The sequence below is a fragment of the Vigna unguiculata genome, chromosome 11, assembly GCF_004118075.2.
Source record: "Vigna unguiculata cultivar IT97K-499-35 chromosome 11, ASM411807v1, whole genome shotgun sequence".
In the NCBI taxonomy this organism is placed as follows: domain Eukaryota; kingdom Viridiplantae; phylum Streptophyta; class Magnoliopsida; order Fabales; family Fabaceae; genus Vigna; species Vigna unguiculata.
Genome location: NC_040289.1, coordinates 6499662 through 6518155, shown reverse-complemented (window position 1 = coordinate 6518155; position 18494 = coordinate 6499662). Strand labels below are relative to the sequence as shown.

At 31.5% G+C, this 18494-nt stretch overlaps 3 protein-coding genes across 6 annotated transcripts in view; all 3 read left to right on the top strand.

Moving 5' to 3' along the window:
- LOC114169734 (alpha,alpha-trehalose-phosphate synthase [UDP-forming] 1-like) overlaps positions 1 to 2102 on the top strand; it is a 41659-nt gene extending 39557 nt beyond the window's left edge. For 2 of the 3 annotated variants that reach the window (XM_028055006.1, XM_028055005.1), the window contains exons 13-18: positions 18 to 185; positions 262 to 384; positions 467 to 560; positions 636 to 766; positions 867 to 965; positions 1478 to 1897. In XM_028055006.1, coding sequence (XP_027910807.1) covers positions 18 to 185; positions 262 to 384; positions 467 to 560; positions 636 to 766; positions 867 to 965; positions 1478 to 1873 — 1011 coding nt within the window. In that variant the 3' untranslated portion in view covers positions 1874 to 1897. Of the gene's footprint in view, positions 1 to 17; positions 186 to 261; positions 385 to 466; positions 561 to 635; positions 767 to 866; positions 966 to 1477 lie in introns of all 3 variants that reach the window. The other variant, XM_028055004.1, reaches the window with a different exon arrangement.
- Positions 2103 to 12654: 10552 nt separating this feature from the next.
- Positions 12655 to 14149, top strand: LOC114168916 (protein AF-10). Of its 2 annotated transcripts, none has more exons than XM_028053889.1 (2): positions 12655 to 13657; positions 13877 to 14149. In XM_028053889.1, exons 1-2 carry the CDS (start codon positions 12752 to 12754, stop codon positions 13919 to 13921), a joined length of 951 nt encoding a protein of 316 aa, XP_027909690.1. In that variant the 5' UTR covers positions 12655 to 12751; the 3' UTR covers positions 13922 to 14149. The 2 variants fall into 2 exon arrangements, with proteins under 2 accessions (XP_027909690.1, XP_027909689.1); XM_028053888.1 differs by having other exon boundaries at positions 12657 to 13657; positions 13871 to 14149.
- A 2563-nt stretch (positions 14150 to 16712) lies between these two features.
- LOC114168802 (alpha-amylase/subtilisin inhibitor-like) lies at positions 16713 to 17483 on the top strand. The gene has a single exon (XM_028053758.1). It carries the CDS (start codon positions 16783 to 16785, stop codon positions 17401 to 17403), a length of 621 nt encoding a protein of 206 aa, XP_027909559.1. The 5' UTR covers positions 16713 to 16782; the 3' UTR covers positions 17404 to 17483.
- The last annotated feature ends 1011 nt before the right edge of the window (positions 17484 to 18494 follow it).

Here is an 18494-nt window from a genome sequence, read left to right as displayed (position 1 = left end):
GGTGATACACACTGCAGGGATTCAGTGGAACTTTAACTGAACCAGTCGAGAAAACAGGTGATCAGATTAAGGAAATGGAACTTAAGGTGCATCCAAAACTGAGACAACCCTTGACAGCACTATGCAGTGATCCAAATACCACAGTTGTTGTGCTCAGTGGAAGTGGTAGACAAGTCCTGGATGATGTAATTCTTGGCACAATGCTTCTTTTCTTTTGTGAAATATTATATCAGTCCACTTTTAACATATTTCACATAACAGAATTTCAAAGAATATGACATGTGGTTGGCGGCTGAGAATGGAATGTTTTTACATCCTTCGAAGGGTGAGTGGATGACGACAATGCCAGAGCATCTGAATATGGAATGGCTTGATAGTGTGAAGGTACTCTCGGTTTGATGTTTCAATTCATTTGATGTTTAATGTTCTCTCTTACGTTACTGACCTTGCTGGTCCTGCATTGCAGCATGTTTTTGAGTACTTCACAGAAAGAACACCTCGGTCACATTTTGATTTTGAAGAAAGAGAAACTTCACTTGTATGGAATTACAAATATGCAGGTGATCAAATGTTTTTATGAAGGTTTTTCCTTTTCCAGCTTCCTTTTTGGTTACTTATCTTGTGATCTCAACCAGATGTTGAGTTTGGAAAGCTTCAAGCAAGGGACATGCTGCAGCATCTCTGGACAGGTCCAATTTCTAATGCATCAGTTGAAGTTGTTCAAGGGAGCCGATCTGTTGAGGTGCGAGCTGTTGGTGTGACGAAGGTGACCTCTTGTTTCCAATAACTGACCTCTCAGTAATATTCTCTCTGCGTAATTTTTCATCCATATCTAAATGTCTACTCTAAATTCCTTTCCTAATCAGGGAGCAGCCATTGACCGCATCTTGGGTGAGATAGTGCACAGTAAATCAATGACATCACCAATTGATTATGTTCTTTGCATAGGACATTTTCTGGGGAAGGTAAATTGGATTTTCTGTAGCATACAATTCGCTTAAAATGTGAATATTGTAGCATACAATTCAAAGTTTCTGTAGCACCACAAGACATTTCTCAGAAAGAAATACCAGTAACATACAATGAAATACCTTTTCTACTATTAATTATAAGTTTTTGTTGATCTAAACTTATTTACTGAAATATCTTTTATAATTCTATAGTTTTCAATAAATTTTAACCTACAATGAAATTGGTTAGAGAAAGTGTTGCTAACACCACAACTCTCAGCAACTCTCCTCTTGTTTCATTCTTTACAATTTATCGTAAGGATGTTGTAAAGTTGATTATTATTTTAATCGGTATGACTAATCAATGTCTTATAAAAGCATTAGTTAAGAAATCCCAAACAGAAAGCTTTAAATTAAAGCACTACTAGTTAGTATTTACCCATTTTCATTGCAAGAATTTTTTATCGCCTTGAACTATATAGTTGAACACTTTGGAGCTCCAAATTTGACATTATTAATTGTGACAGGATGAAGATATTTATTCATTTTTTGAGCCAGATCTTCCCTCTATTGGTGTGGGTCTTCCACGAAGCAAGGTAACATCAGATGGAGTTAAATTTCCTGTTGAGAGGAAACCATGTTTGAAGGAGCCACCAATTAAGAGCGGACCAAAGTCATCTCAAAATAAGGCAACACGACCAGTGTCAAATTCTGAGAAGAAATCAAACAATCATATCTCCATTACACCACGAAGGGCAGCACCTGAAAAGGTTTCATGGAATGTCCTCGACCTCAAGAAAGAGAATTACTTCTCTTGTGCCATTGGACGAACTCGAACAAATGCTCGATATACGCTTGATTCATCCGATGATGTTGTTTCATTTCTGAAGGAACTAGCTACTAATGCCTCTATCCGAAAGTAGAACCGAGTCAAAATACTGCACCTTGGCACAGGAATTCAGCAGAGTCCAATTCAGTGCGATCACTCTTCCACGCATTCACACATTCAGTGTATTTATAACTGTTGCGTGAAAATCAGACTGTTTATCTCATACGTGTTTTACATCAGTCTGCTTATAAAGTATGAGTCATCAGAACTTCATCCCACAGTTCCTAGTTGTTGAATGAATGAATGCGTGTAAAGAACCCGAATTCGGTACATCCTTCACTTCACTCCCGTTCCGAAAGACTAAAGTCATGAAAAACAGAAATACACATGAAAGATTGGGTACGAGATTTTTAGAGGATAATTTATGTTTTCTGGACAGTTTGGAACATTTTATAACAAATTTTGTTATTTGGATAGAACATTTTAGAAGAGATTAAAATTTTAGAAATTTACGAAAATAATTTGATTGTTTTAAATTAGAGCAATTTAAAAATACATTAAAACAAGCAAGAATTTAAAATTTTCATTTTTTTCTCTTTCTCAAATTGACTTCACTTACCATGACATCGCCGTGTTATTAGTCTGCAATAGTTTTCAATTAATGTTAAATACTATTTGTTTAGGTGATATCAATGGAGATTATTTTAATTTGATATTAGTTTTGAGGTACTTTTCCATTAATTGTCAATAAGAATGTAGGTTATGGTTATTTATTGAACAGTGTCAATATAAGGTTTTTCATTCAATATTAACATAACTATTTTTTAATTGATATTAATTAATTAAGGATTTCTATAGATACTAACGAAATATTGTTTTTTAGTCAATGTTTTCTAATTGACGTTGATTGGAGTTATTTTTTATATTAGTATTGTTGGAACTATTTATCTATGTTAGAGACGTTTTTTTTTATATATTTATCATTTTTTTAGACTAGTGTTGGTGTTACTATTTTTCACTTAGTGTCAAGTATATTTTTTCAATTGAAATATGTAATAATTACCTTTTGTTGATGTTTGCAAGGATTATTTCTCATTTAACACTATTGGTGTTATTTGATGGTATTTGATCTATTTTATTCAAATTAAAATATTAAAATTTAATAAATTTAGATTGTCTTATACAAATAAAGTATTTATAATAAAAACATTTCAAGTTTGTTGCACTTGAATTTTTTGAAAATTGTAAAATTGCTTATTCAAAGTGTTCCATTCACTTAACATTCTCTTGATGATAGCGTACAAAATAATTTATGAAGTTATAATAGAGAAAAAAGTGCTACTAAATATTATTGAAATGTCAATTTCTTTATGTTGAGTTTAGACAGCTAATTTTAAAATTTCCAAGAAATTCAAATATAATAAATTTGAATTGCTTTCATTTTAAATGGCCTAATTTTCAAATACTTTGTTATTTTAAATTTAGCCACTTCCTTTTTTTTATTTGTAATTTTTTTTTACAGAATGCTAGACCTTTAAGGTTCATTTTTTAGCAATTTAAGTTTTTTTTTGTATATCTATATAGGGGTGGGCATGAATTTGATCTTTAATCACCCAATCTAGATTCAATATGGATTCAAATATGTGAATAAGATTTTGGATTCAAATAATTTTTTTGTGAAAACAAAATTTGAATATTTTAAAATTCAAATCTAAATATTTGAATCAAGTTAAATATTTATATCCAAAATATTTGGATAAGTTGAAAATCTAGATCTATTTCTAAATCCAATTTTAATGATACTTAATTTTTTATAAATTTAATTTCAATTTAAAAAAAAATATTTCATCTAATACATAATATTTTAAAAAAGTTAAATAATATATAAAGTAATAAAAATATTATAATATTATAATTTTAATAGTATTAAAGATTAAATATAATATATTATTTAAATTCTTAACATTAAAAAAAAATTAAAATCATATAAATGTCCATATAAAGTCATTTGGTAATGAAAATGTTTATAAAGTCATTACATCATTATATGTCATCATTAATATTAAAAAATAACAAAATTTAAAAACAATAACAGAATTCATGAGAATTTTACCAATTTCTTCAAATAGAATGCACCAACAAACTGGAGTTGGCATCAATCCACTTTATTCGTGATTTATCTAAAACATGCACAAAATATTAAAGAAATTTAAATAATCTATTCCCATGATAAGTACCATAACAAATTCAAATAAATAAAATCATGCTTTAATTGTCATTATTACTAAAACTATAACTTATAGAATATTAGTTTGGATTTTTTTTTCAATATATACGTAATCATGTACGCAAATAAGGAATAAACATGACAGATAATGCAATGGTCATGGTTGCATACCAAACCAGGACTTAAAACATTTATAGGAAAACTATAAATTCTAACTCCATAATTAGCAAAGGATGCATTAGGGTTATACTATTACTGATACCACCACAAATCTAAAGCATCTTTCTTATATATGAAAGCACCAACAAGAATGCAATATCTTCTCCACCAATAAGGAAAAAAATACTTCCAATAAGTAATATCCTCCTTAGTTATTAAACCAAAGAAAAGCTTCATCTGCCTCTAAAGTTGGTTGGAAAAAGAATGAGCTTCAGTAATAAGAAAATACAAAACTAGTCCATCAAATAAAAAGTATATATGGTACACAATTAGATGATAATTATTAAGATTCATACCAAAGTTGATAACATAACACCCTTTACCGTAGCCAATAATACAAGAGTGACAACACAAACTAGTGACAACACAACCAAACCAGAGAAATGTGTAATGGAGAAAATAAAAATTTGCAAAACCAATAGAAAACAAGTGAGTAAAGAGTTATACATGAAAATAATAGGGGAAGTCCATTCATGTACTTATTGATTGCAAGAGGAATGGGGCTTGAACTTTAACTCAAAGAAATTATGTTGTAGTCAACATCTTGTTGAGAAACCAACTCTCTAAGAAATGAAAAAAATTATCATTACTCAATACATATTTAGTTGTAATATTATTACATAATTTAAACATCAACATACCTTGGTCAACACATTTTAGCTCTTCAAAATTATAGTATAACAATGATGGTAAATGTATATCTTTTAATCAATCTTGTGTACATATAAGTGCCTCCACTTTTTGATGTGATAAAGAACTACAATATGGATCAAGCACTCTTCCTCTTGTGCTAAATGTATACTCAAATGCTACCATGTTATGTTTGACATGATTGAAAACCTACATGAATTAATTTTCTACCAATCAAGAATGTTCAAATTTGATGTTGTATCAAGCTCTTGCTCTAAATACTTTTGAAGTTCATATTTGTTTGAAGAGGTTAATCATGTTGTTTGCAAAAACTTATTCCAACCATACAAATCATTCTTATAACTAGTTATCTCTGCATGTGTTTGTTGAGTGTCATTTTCAGCTCCCTCATTTTGACTTATATATTCATCAAACAACAACTTTAAAGAAGTATTCAATCGTGACTTTAACACCCATCTATCATTTGTCTTTTCAGGATCAAAATGTTGATCAATTGCCCAATTCATATAACTCATTTTGTATTTAGGATCTAAAACAACAACAGACAAAAAAAATATATTGAACTTGTTAGGTTCACCCCAATATTTCTCTCTTTTTTTTCATTTTTTCAACCATCTTATATGTAGCACTGCTTGTAGCATTGGACTTTAGCAAATGATTGATCTCATTCCAAATTCCTACCACCTCTAACATGTAGATATTACTAGTAACATAAGGGTTACCAAAGATGCGCAAAGTAGCTTCATAAAAAATGCTCAAAAAAGGTAGAATAGACTCAATGTATTCTCAATCTTCATAACAAGGCAATCCAATCCCCTTTCCTAACTCATTAGCATATTTTGTATCATGAAGCTCAAGCTCAACAAATGCCATTTTATGCTTGAAAGCATAATCTAACATCAAATAGGTTTAATTCCATCTTGTTTCAACATCCAAGAAAATATGACCTTTATATTCAATTTTTTTGTCTTTCAACACACTCTTTGAATTTCATAAATCTAGAAGGAAATGATCTAATATAAAACAAAGTTATCAATCTCTTTTAGCCCACTATTCACAATTAAGTTCAAAATATGTTCACAACAACACATATGAATATAGTCACTTTCAAAACCAAGTTATTCCAAGACAATAGTCTTTCCTTCAAGTGTTGAACTCCCATGTCATTTGATGTACCATTATATATTGTCAAGGTCAAAACATAACTCAACCCCATTAATGCAAGCATGTCTCAAAAAATTTAGTCATGGCCTCTTCGATATGGCTTATTACTTAACGAAAATTCAAAATCTTTTTATGCAAATTTCAATCATTGTCGATGAAGTGGGTTGTTAAACACATGTAACTTTGATTTTGAGGTGAAGCCCATGTATCAGTAGTGAGACAAACTCTTTGACAATGTTGAGAAAGAAAATCCTTCATATATACCTTTTTTTTCATTCCATAACGTTCCAATGTTCCGTGATAAGGTATAGCATGATGGGATCTTAAATCTTGGTTGCAAAGCATTTGAATACCTCCAAAAAGCAACATGCTCTACAAATTGAATGGGGAGTTCAACTTCCACAAACATTTTTAACAGTTCTTCTTAACAAAGTTCTTGGTCAAATCTATCATAAGAAGGAGAGTTAATATTCCCATCAATTGTTGAAGATGAACTTACTTTTTGTCTCTTATTTACTTTTTTATTAGGGTTATTTGGACTTCTCAACACATGATTACGCATTGTAGTTGTTCCTTTCTCATATTGAACAAGGATATCAAAATACTTGCATTTAACCCCCTTATCCGATTTAGGTTTCGGTTGAATGAAATTATTCCAAGCTTATGATCAATTTTTTAGTCCCTCATGAGAAATGAGTCTCATATTTGTAGAGCCACTAGCAATTGGTGGAGTAGAAAATGCACTTGGGGGTAATTTTGTTTTCATTGCTACAACATAAATCCTTTCGTTTCCCTTTTAGTTATTGATTATGGGCACTAAACAGCATAACAATGGACTTTTGATTGAGGATGTGAAGGTACGTTTGGTTTTGTGTTTGAAATTCCTTTGTCTATTGCTTATATTAATATGGTATGATTTAACCGAAATTTTTGTTTACACAGATGTTTTTCCAGCATTCTTGCAAAGCCAAATATGTTGGAAGTTTGAATGAAAATTAAGTGTGAAACAACAAGAATCAATTGCACGCACACCGTTTTGGTGGTTTATGTTGTTAAACCATTCGGTGAAGATAAGTCGCAATTTGTTATCTGTGTTATGTTATCAATGGATTGAAAGGATGGGTGGTTTTGTTATTGGTAGGGAAGTAGTTGAATTTAATTTGTTAGATGTTTGTTTAGGGTTGGGTCTTCAGGTATTGGGTGAAAAAAAATTGATATAAGTGACGATGATGAAGATAGTGGTTGTAGGAAGTTATTTTGTAGTGGAAAAGTTGATGTTAAAACGATTTATGAGTTTCTTTTGGAATATGACAATGATGGTGGTAGTATAGAATTGTTTACCAGCCTTTATATCTTGTTAGGCATATCTGAGTTCCTGTTGCCAAATAGAGACGAGATTGTGTTCCCCAAAAATTTTAAGTTAGTGGATGACTTGCAAAGTATAGGTAAATACAATTAAGGCAACTTAGTGTACGACTATTTGGTTGGTAGCTTATGCAGTGCTTCAAGGGCTTTGAAGTATGAATCAAATACAAGTCACATTCATGTATTTGGATGAGTGTATATGTTGTAGGTAAAGTTTCATTGTTTAATTTTCATGTTAACTAATTACTTAGTAGTTGTACATTTTGTTGTGGCTAATTCATTTTCAATGTTTCAGTTGTGGTCATTTGATCATATATTTGTTTGCAATGCAACGTTTAATTGCGGGATATCAAAGTTCCCACGATTGTTGCACTGGATGAATATTAAAGTTGGTGACAAATTAGTTAAAAGTGCCTTTGATAAAGAATTGGTTAGTATGGAGAAGTTATAATACTTTTGTTAAATACTGGTATGTTTAGTTTTTGTTAACTTGTGTTTGTTGTTGGCAAGCTGTTAATGAGGTTGTGGTGTAATAAAGAACTTGGTTATGACTTTGTGAGAGAAGCATTTCAAACTTTTGGCACTTCATACAAGAGATCAATTGATAAGGAGAATGAAGAGCTAAAACGTCTTGTAGACAATGAAGAACGTGAGATTGTTGATTTGGAAGCTGTTTTGTCTCTTTTAGAGGATATTTTCGTTCATTTCGACAATGTACTTTGTATAACAAAAAGTACGCAGTCGAGCCTATCATACACCACAAACATAAATAATGTATAAACAAACAAATTCCCATTACTTGGTACATCAAACGCACAACAAAAACGAATAGCATATTCAACCAACCTTTTCATTAATTGCATTGTTAACAACCATGAATTCCAACACTTCAATTCACTAACACCAAATATCATTGTTCAATGGAAAACAATTCGTATTTAGTGACACAAAATTTTAAGAACAAATACCCACATCAATTATAAAAGTTTCACATATTCAATGAACACAACAACCAAATCAACATATTCAAACATAGCCAATGCATTTGGATCTAAACCAAACGCACCTACACACAAACGAAACATCACACCAAACATCACTATAACACTTACAATGTACAAATATAACTTAAGTGACGAAATCCAACGTCTATTGAAAATGTCACAATTTGCACCCAATGTTCCAAAAATATCAAACTATAAACCATACATAAATCACACTTCCTCGAGACCACATTTCAGGATAAAAAACCATGGCAAACAATCTTTGATTAAAAAATTCTACATAGCTGCACTTTCAATTTCTTCAATCATTGTCCCACAAATAAACCAAAATGAAAAACAATAACATTATAAAACATATCACACTAATCAGAACCTGGTTGCAAACAGATGAACAAATATGTGGCATTGGTGGAATCGTTGGTCGAGGTGGCCACAAAATTGTTTTAAACTTTAACCTCTATACTCCAGGTTGGCCATTGCTAGGAGATTTGTATGTTTTCCCTTACAAAACCCACACTTTTGAAAAACATCCATAACAGGTCAACAATTAAAGCACACACTACAGACTAATAAACCACAAACCTCCATGGACAAAAATAATAATCATCATACCAATGTCGTCCAACAACCACTTGTCGGAAATTATGTTACTGCTCCACCTTCTTTTCCACCTTCTTTTCCTTGTGTATGCGAAAGGCACCACCTTTACGAAATCCTCTCCACGATTCTCCTCTACAATTTGCAATGACTCAAACCAAAATAAAAAGCCAATGGTTAACTCACTATAAAACCACAATCTCCTCCACAATAACAACGACCAGGAAAATGTTGACATGCCCTGTCTACCAAAGGCCACACCTTTATAAAGAAATTCACACAATCCAGAAATGGAAAGAGAACAATGCCCACTAGAGAACTTCAATACACGCAAATGACGTTCTATTTTCTGGCGAACTTCAGTAGACGAAAACGATGTTTATTATTTACTGTTTACCCACTAGCGAACTCTCAGAGCGTTGGATTTTACACACTTCTCTGTTTACTATTTTTTCCCTCTCAAACCCATGCCTTCACTTTTTAGTTCACTGAAAAATTCCTCTTGTTTCTTTTCCTCCAACCACCCACATGTGACACACTTTTAAAAAGAAAAAAAATAAAATAACTGCACTGTTAAACGTTTGACACGTGTAATGGTGTCAAAATTGAGTTAAAGTCCCAATGTCAAAATAACGTTTTCGTTCTTTTTATTATGGAGAGAAGAAGAATGAGTAAGTAACAAAAGAGAATAAGAGACAAAAGGAGAAAGGAAGAAATAAAAATCTAAACTGCAATTTTACATTTTTCGTATGGTTGGGGTAAGGGAAGTAAATATATTATTTATTTATTTATTTTATTATTTATTCATAATTATTTTTTATACTAAGTAAATTATTCTTAATTTTATTCTAATTTTCATTTATTTTTAGTTACATACTCGATTTATTTATCTAATTTAATATCTTCAGTTATACATCGATTTTGTTTATTTAATTTTTATTTACTTCTAAATATGCATTGGTCTTATTTATTTATCTATATATTTATCTACTGTTATGCATTAATTTGTTTATTTAATTTATATATCCAGTTATTTCCACTCAAATAACTTTATTTTGATTTAAAACTACATAGTCCCTGATTTTCTAGTTTAAATGGAAATACGTAGGATCGATACTAACCCTTGTCGGGTCCAAAACAAAATATTTTGTAGAATCTTTTATTTTTATTTTTAAGGACAATCATTTTTGAGGTAAAAGGAGAAGACATTTATCATTTTATCTTTTTACTTTTATCTTTTTATCTCTTTATAATTATTTTTATTTCTATATTTACCTTTAAGTGAGGTGTCCCTAACCTCATTCTAATTTATATTTAGTTTTCATTATTATTTATTTATTTATGTTCATTTCCAGTTTTGCATTGGTCCTATTTATTTAATTTACATTACTCTCATTTATTTATTTATATTTACCTCCAGTCACGTACCGATCTTCTTTGATTATTTATATTTATCTCAAGTCACGTACTGGTGGTCCTCTTTATTTATTATATTTATTTTTAGTTATATGCTGATCTTATTTATTTATTTATACAATTATATGACTTAATATCAAAATAAAACTTATGATCAATAAATATTTGATTATCGAAGTTGGAGGTATGACCTTAAGGATTTAAATGAGTAGTTAGTACTCAAGATGGAATGTTCTTGAGTTACTTTATTGGCCATGTTGAGACTCATTTATCCTTGGATTAGTTTGTTGGCCATGTTGAGACTCATTTATTCTTGGGTTACTTTGTTGGCCATGTTGAAACTTATTTATCCTGAATAACCACTACAAAATATAATAAATATAATACTTTTATTATAGTTGGCGGTGTAAACCATGAGGATTTAAATGAGTTGTTAGCTCATTTATCCTAACTAGTCACTGCAAAATATAATACATCCAAGTTTACATAAATTTTGTAAAATAATTACAGAAGGTTATTTATGAATGGTTTACTGTATAGAATACTTATGTGACATTATTTGAGTGTGATTTGTGTTGATACTATGTGAAGAACTTTTATTTGGTTTATTTGTTTTGTTACAGTAAGATTATAATTTCACTAGCTTACCCTTGTGTTTATGTGGATGTGGTTTCTACCTACGATGATCTTATATTTATGTCAATATGTGTGAATAAAGGGTCTTGTAGGTAGTTGCAGATCAATAATGAGATTGTGAATTGGTGAATAGGAATGGACGCAAGTATATATGTATATACCTAGTATCAGCAATGTCTCATTGATATTAAATATCTTATTTTTGAAAAATCAACTTATAATTTTGGAGGGTTGTGAATACTTAGTATATAGATTTACATTTTCCTCCTTCAAAGGTCACTTTTATAGCTTATTCTTCATCATTGTTCTTTTGGAATTTTTGTTCGAGTACTATCAATGAGTTTTGCAACTCATCAATAAAGAGGACATTAATGTCCTTTGACTCCTCAATTGAACATATAATATAGTTATTTTTCTCACTTAAGGAGCGCAATTTTTTTTCCACCACTTTAACATCTAATATGTCTTCTCCATAAATTCGCATTTTACTGACAATGGTGATGACCCAAAAGCTTCAAATTTTCTATAGAAAGCTTAAAGAATGGACATTGTCACCTTTGCGTTTCCTTCAAACTTCTTCTTGATAATATCCCCTATTTCTTTATAGACGTCCTTCTTGAGAATAATGTCAAGGATAATTCGATCAATTGATTGAAAGAGATAATTCAAATGTGTCGAGGAGCAATGTGTTGCACCTGCAACAAGACTTTGATATCACATGATACAGATCCAATATCCAATTCAAATATGTTTTGCATCATTTAACCTATTGAGCATAAGTCAAATATGCGACTATGCTTATATGGTTTCCTCTAATAAAGATACATGTGCATTCTCATAATTTGATGGACAAACCTTGTTTATCATCACATGAAAGAACTATGAGTTTTCTTTATTGTCCATAAGAGTGATTCATCTTTCCATGTGTTTGCGATATTCTACAAAAGAGTATTGATTGAACAAGATTATTGTATATCTATAATTATAAGTGCTCATGATAATGAATTTGAAAATGGAAAGCTTCAAACATTCTCCGAATCAAATGGTATACATTACAATTTCTGTTCGCCAAGAATACCTCATCAAAATATAGTAATGGAAAAAAATAACAAAAGCCTACAAAAAAAAAACAGAAAAAAATACCAAGACTATATACAAAAATAGTCCAAATTGCTTGTCATAAAAAAAACTCATAAATTTAATAATTAAAAAGACTCCTATAAACAATAAACTCCATATAATTATAAAGAAACAAAAAACCCAATATTTTTTGTTATTATTATTTTATCTTAACATCAATTATCAAATTAGAAAATTTAACTCCATGATAAAAATACATTTCTAATTAGTTAGTCAAAGAAATTAAAGGTATATATAAAATATTATTTAACCATAAACCGAAAAAAAATAACCCCATGTTGTCCTGCTCTGTCAGCAAAATTAACGCTAACAGTTGGTTTCAATTGAACACGGACAACCAAACGCGGGCTCTGCAATTTTGTTTTTCACGAAACGACCCCGTTTCAATCTCCCGCCCCTCCAAATTTTAATCCCAATTGTTTTCTCCCACCTTCTCCTTTTCACTTAACCGCTCTGCTTCCCCTCCCATTCTCAAATTCAAAACCCAAATCTCACTCTTTATGTCCCTCGCAACTTTTCCAATTCTTCATCTTCACTCTCTTCTTCCTTTCCAATGTCTCAATCTCACAACCCTAAAATGCATTCCTCCGCCACCTCCCTCCACCACCTTCCGCCGCTCAAAAGACTCCGACTCATTCAACAACAACAACAACAAAATCACTTTTCTGACTCTTCACCTTTACCCGCCAAAAAACGCAGAGAATCTCGAACCCCTTCTCCCCCTTCTCCTCCTTCCACCATACATAACTTCTCCCTCCCCGCCAAAAAACGAGTGTGGGCCCCATACCCCCAAACTCCCCCATCCTCAGACGACACCGTTTTCCCTCCCCAACCCTCGGACGACGCCGTTCCTCCCTTCGATCTCAACATCGAGTACAACCCCAACCTCGGAGAATCCCAAAACAATGCCGATGCCGACGCCGACGACGACGGGGTTTTGTGCTGTGTGTGCCAGAGCACGGACGGGGACCCTGCGGACCCGATCGTGTTCTGCGACGGGTGCGATCTCACGGTGCACGCCTCCTGCTACGGCCACCCTTTGTCGAAGGGAGTCCCCGATGGCGACTGGTTCTGCGAACGGTGTCGTGTCGGGGAGGGCAAGAGCGGCATGCGCTGTGCGCTGTGTCCGGCGCGTGAGGGCGCGATGAAGCGCACCGCGGACGGCGCGTGGGCGCACGTGGTGTGCGCGCTGTTCGTGCCGGAGGTGTTTTTCCAGGACCCCGAGGGGAGAGAGGGGATCGACTGCTCCATGGTTCCGAGGAAGAGGTGGTCGCAAAGGTGCTACCTTTGCGAGTGTTGTGACGGTTGCGGTCTGGTGTGCTCTGAGCCAAAGTGTGGGTTGGCGTTTCATGTGACGTGCGCGCTGAAGGAGGAGCTTTGGATTGAGTACAAGGAAGGGAAGAAAGGTGCCACCATTGTTGCTGGCTTCTGCAAAAGACACACCCAGATATGGGAGAAGGTAAATTTCTACTTTTTATTCATTCTTCTCCTTTTACTACTTCGGTTCAGAACTAAAGGGATCGGTTGCATTTTTCTCTCTTGTTTTTGAGAGTTTAGTTTATTTATCGATGTTATTTTCTATTATTTGGTTTTGTTCCATTGGTAATTTATAAAGAAGTTTAAAATGTGGATTATATTCATATGGTTTAACTGAAGTCCTTTTCTGACGCAGCAACAGCAATCTGGGAAGTACAAAATTGTCGCTCTTGAAGATGAAAAGTAGCAAAAGTCTGTCCTTTTTTTTTCTTTTCTGAACTTATGTTCGTTAGTGAACTAATCTTAGGAAATTCAAAGTTAGTTATTTCGGACAACATTTTGAATATGTTGTAATTTTAGTTTCAATAGGTTATAGCTTGTGTTTTTTTGTAAGTGTTCTAAGTTTTCAGATGAAGATTGTGGACCACAGTAATGATGTGTTAACAATAATGGTTGGATTGTTACAAACTTAAAATATACGCGTTATTTTAATTGTTATTCTAAGTTGTTAGTTACAATTGATGTCGTGGGGGAGGGTGCGAAAAGAAAAAACCTATAGTAAGTTGTAACAGGCTCTCTTTACTCTTTGCTCCGTGCAATTTCTTTGTGCACCTCCTCAAATTTTGAAAATACCATTTTTAATTAAACTGCGTTTTAAGTTACAATTTGTGGTTATAATCTCTGACAGAAGACATTAATGTTCCGTACAAAATTTTTGTTGGGAAATCGAAAGACCCATACATTATTTTATGGTGCAAATAAAAGTATGAAATTTTATTTATAATTAATTTAATTATTAGTGTATCTTTGGTAACTATGCATCAATATTGGATAACTCTAACAACACCTTTAACAAAATTGTCTCTAGGAAAATCTAATAATAATTTGGTTAGATGTAAAACATCACTCTCTACTCTGAATGCATTCAAGTACACTATTGAAAATTTTGAAATCTATGGGAAAATGTGTTAATTAATATAGGTTGTTCAATATTTCTACCCAAAATTTCAAGAGGACTATCATTTTTTTTTCTAAATTTTAATAAAAGATTTTAATAATGATGTACAATTTTCTCTTTTTTATATATTTAAATAGTTGACTTGGGTTTTTGCATAATATGATATTATTTTCAACCAAAATTTTAAGATTCAATGTTTTGTAAAGTCTTCTTTAAATCATTCAATTTCTTTTCTATTCTTATTTAATGCGAGATTTCCATTTTATATTTAAATTTCTAACCGTCTAAACAAGGAAAGTAGTTTTTAAACCATATATGTATGACGATTGAAAATGGTGTCCTTTCAAAGATAAAAAAAAGTCATATAAATCCCTTTTTTTCAACTCTATAACATCATCAAATTTGTGGTTCAAAATGTAGTAGCTCTCAAATTTGTCTAGCTTATGCTAAAAATTTAAACTTTGACCTAGCCTTTGTTATTAGGATATCGTGTAAAGTATGCAACGGAGAGACACAAAACCCTTGCATTGAATTTCTAGTTTAATTTAGGCGGTGTGAGGATTGGTCCATTGTTTTTACAACGTAACTTAACTTACACTTGGAAATGTATCACAACAAAATAATTAAAATATTAACACTATTGAATAAAAGGGTTAGATACAAAGTCTAGTCAAAGAGTGAGAAAAATATACAAAATATACATATATATAATTCCCGAACATATTGGTATATTTTTCCTTGCATCAATCTATTATTAACTGCCAAAAAAACATTAATTATATAAAATATTTTGTATTACTAGTTTAATTATTTACATAAAATACCGGCAAACTTTAACATTTTTACTTTATTTACAAATAATCTATTACCATAAATGACTTACACACATATACACACACACACTTGAGCGTAATTTTATTATCTATTATACCTAACATATAAAATTTTATTATCATTTATGCTAAAAGATGAAATAATGAATCAATAGAATTTGATAGTTTTGATTTTAATTGTTCAAATAAAAGAAAAATCGTTAGTGTCGTGATTGTATGTTAAATCATTTTATTTTGACGTGATTAAGTATGAAATAAAGAATAAATATTAAAATTCTCTATTTAAATGTGGTGAATGTTAGAAGTCTCCCACAGTATAAAATAGTTTGCTGATAATAAAAAGGATATATTATTCAATACATCAATAATTTATATATCAACAATTTGTTTTCCCCTAAGAAATGGAAACTCAAAAAATGATATAAAGAGTAATATTAAAGAAGTTATTGTTAAATGTTTAAGATGGAAGCGCTACATGGGATAAAAAAAAGTAAAAAAAGAATAATCATAAATTTATTACTTTAAAATTGAGTTAAAAATATTATAAAATAAAATTTAAGTTTAACTCAATTGATTTATTTGATAAAAATATATCTACTTATATATATTATAAAATGATTTAATCTCTAATCAATTTAAATTTCTAAGAGATATCCTAACTTTTCATATAAGTCTATACCTTATTCTTATCAAATTTATTTAAAAAATAATAATTTTTTAACTATTAAATTTTAACAATTTTTTCTTATAATTTGATAAAATTTCTTACATAAAATCTCAAAGTAAGAGAACTAATAGTTAATTCTTAGTGTTTTTAATGTAAAGAAACTCATAATTAATTAAGGTAGAGAGTACTAAAATAACCATGTCCTATATTATACTAAGTTATACTTTAATAGGCAAAGAAAAGTGAAATATTTTATTTTAAAATCCAAAATAGGATAACAAAGGTTAAATCAAACTAGCTCTTTTACTTACAACATCAAATTATGATTATATACATGTATATATACAACAATAAAATTTCGATTTGGTGGAGTAAAAGAATTCCACAAAATATATTGAAATGGAAACTTGATGATTGAAAAGTGGGTACGTAACTCACCGCAGACTCATCATTTGTCTGGGTACGTAGCAGTATCACATCCTTAAGGTACAAGGAATCAATCTGTAGGATAAATCATGTCTGACTTTTACTCCTCGCCACGTACGCCAATACCTCCAACAACCCTATAAATCCCTTCCTCTTCCACCATCAAAAAACCACACACACAACACAAACCTTAACCCACACTGTTCCCACACCAAAATTCAACCATGTCGGTGAAGTTGTTCGCTTCGCTCTCTCTTGCCGTGTGGCTCTTCACGGCCACATCAACACTGTCCCAATCCAACCTCTACGTGCTGGACACACACGGCGACCCTCTGGAAACCGACGAGGAGTACTTCATCCGACCAGCCATAACAGACAACGGTGGCCGTTTCACCCTGATCAACAGGAACCAATCCTGCCCTCTCTACGTTGGCCTCGAAAACACCGACCTCCCACAGGGATACCCTGTGAGATTCACCCCTTTTGCCAACGACGACGACGATGATGAAGTGAAGGTGAACCGCGACCTGAAAGTGGAGTTCGTTGAGGTTTCTTCCACGTGTGTGCAATCCACCGAGTGGAAGCTGGGTGAGAATGACACCAGCATTGGAAGAAGGGTGATCATCACTGGTCGTGATGACGGAACACGAAATGCTGGAAACTATTTCAGAATCGAGGAAACAGAGAATGCGAGTATCTATAACATTGGGTGGTGCCCCACTGAGGTGTGCCCCACTTGCAGGTTCATTTGTGGTACTGGTGGGATTGTTCGTGAGAATGGGCAGATTTTGTTTGCTTTGGACGGTTCTCCTCTCCCTGTTGTGTTCCAGAAAAAGGATGATTGAATATTCTGTTTGTTCATGTGATTCCAGATGATATTTACATGTATATTGGATGAAATAAAGATACTCATTTCTTTAGTATTCTCATCTTCTTCATTTGTAAAATAAAACTCTAAACTGTTATGTTAAGAGTATGTGTTGTTTATTATACACTTATTTCTTCTTTTCATTCCAATCTTTCAGTTTCTTTGTGGGCTGTGATACAAATTTTTCTTTGATAAACTTTTACAAATAATTTTGTTACACGTCGCATTGTCCTGTCATTTGTCAAAACAGAAACTTGGCAAGTGGGCAACAAAAAATTTTTACAAAAAGAATTTTAAAAATTAAAAAAGATTAAAAAAATGTGAGAGTGATACGTCTGTCCGGTATTAATTATTTTTTTCTGAAAGAGACCTGATTGATGCACTTTTTTAAAAGTGGAGACGCAATTGACACTTTTTTTTCGACCGTACCAAATTGACACACTCCTACCAAAGTGGGTACCATCTGAATAATTAAACCTAAATTTTATTACTTTATAAAAAAAGAAAAATTTATTCTATATAATAATTTTGCCAATTTGATCACTATTTTCGTAACAAAATCTTAAATTAAGATAAAGAAAAATAAAAGAATATTTTGTTACAAAAATAGAAATAAAGAAATGATTAAACCTTTATAATACAAATAAATAAATAAAATGCACAGGAGTTCTAATATTTTTAAACAATATTTACAATAAGAAGTTTAAGGCTAATACATTTGATTCAAAATCACTTTTTGAAAAACATTATATCAGTTACATTTTACTTATCTTTTCACTATCATTATATATTTAAATAATTTGTTGTAAGTTCATAAATTTGTTTAGTATTATTTTATTTCTGTTAAATGAGTGAATTTAGTAATTAGATTGATTTTTTTTCTAGTGTTAATTCAATAATATAATTAATTATGTGATATGTTATTATGTTCGTAAATATATATGAGTAGATGGTAACATATAAACACGGTTAATTAAATAAAATGTACTTTAGAAATTAAATTAATTAGATATTGGGATGAAAAATACCAAAAACTATTGGAGATACCAATATTTTAATAGAAAAATA

Excerpts from the sequence above, each read along its gene's own strand:
- LOC114168916 (XM_028053888.1), top strand. The coding sequence starts at position 12,752 with ATGTCTCAATCTCACAACCCTAAAATGCATTCCTCCGCCACCTCCCTC. Across the intron at positions 13,658-13,870 it reads ACACCCAGATATGGGAGAAG|CAACAGCAATCTGGGAAGTA; the intron begins GTAAATTTCTAC and ends TTTCTGACGCAG.
- LOC114168802 (XM_028053758.1), top strand. The coding sequence starts at position 16,783 with ATGTCGGTGAAGTTGTTCGCTTCGCTCTCTCTTGCCGTGTGGCTCTTC.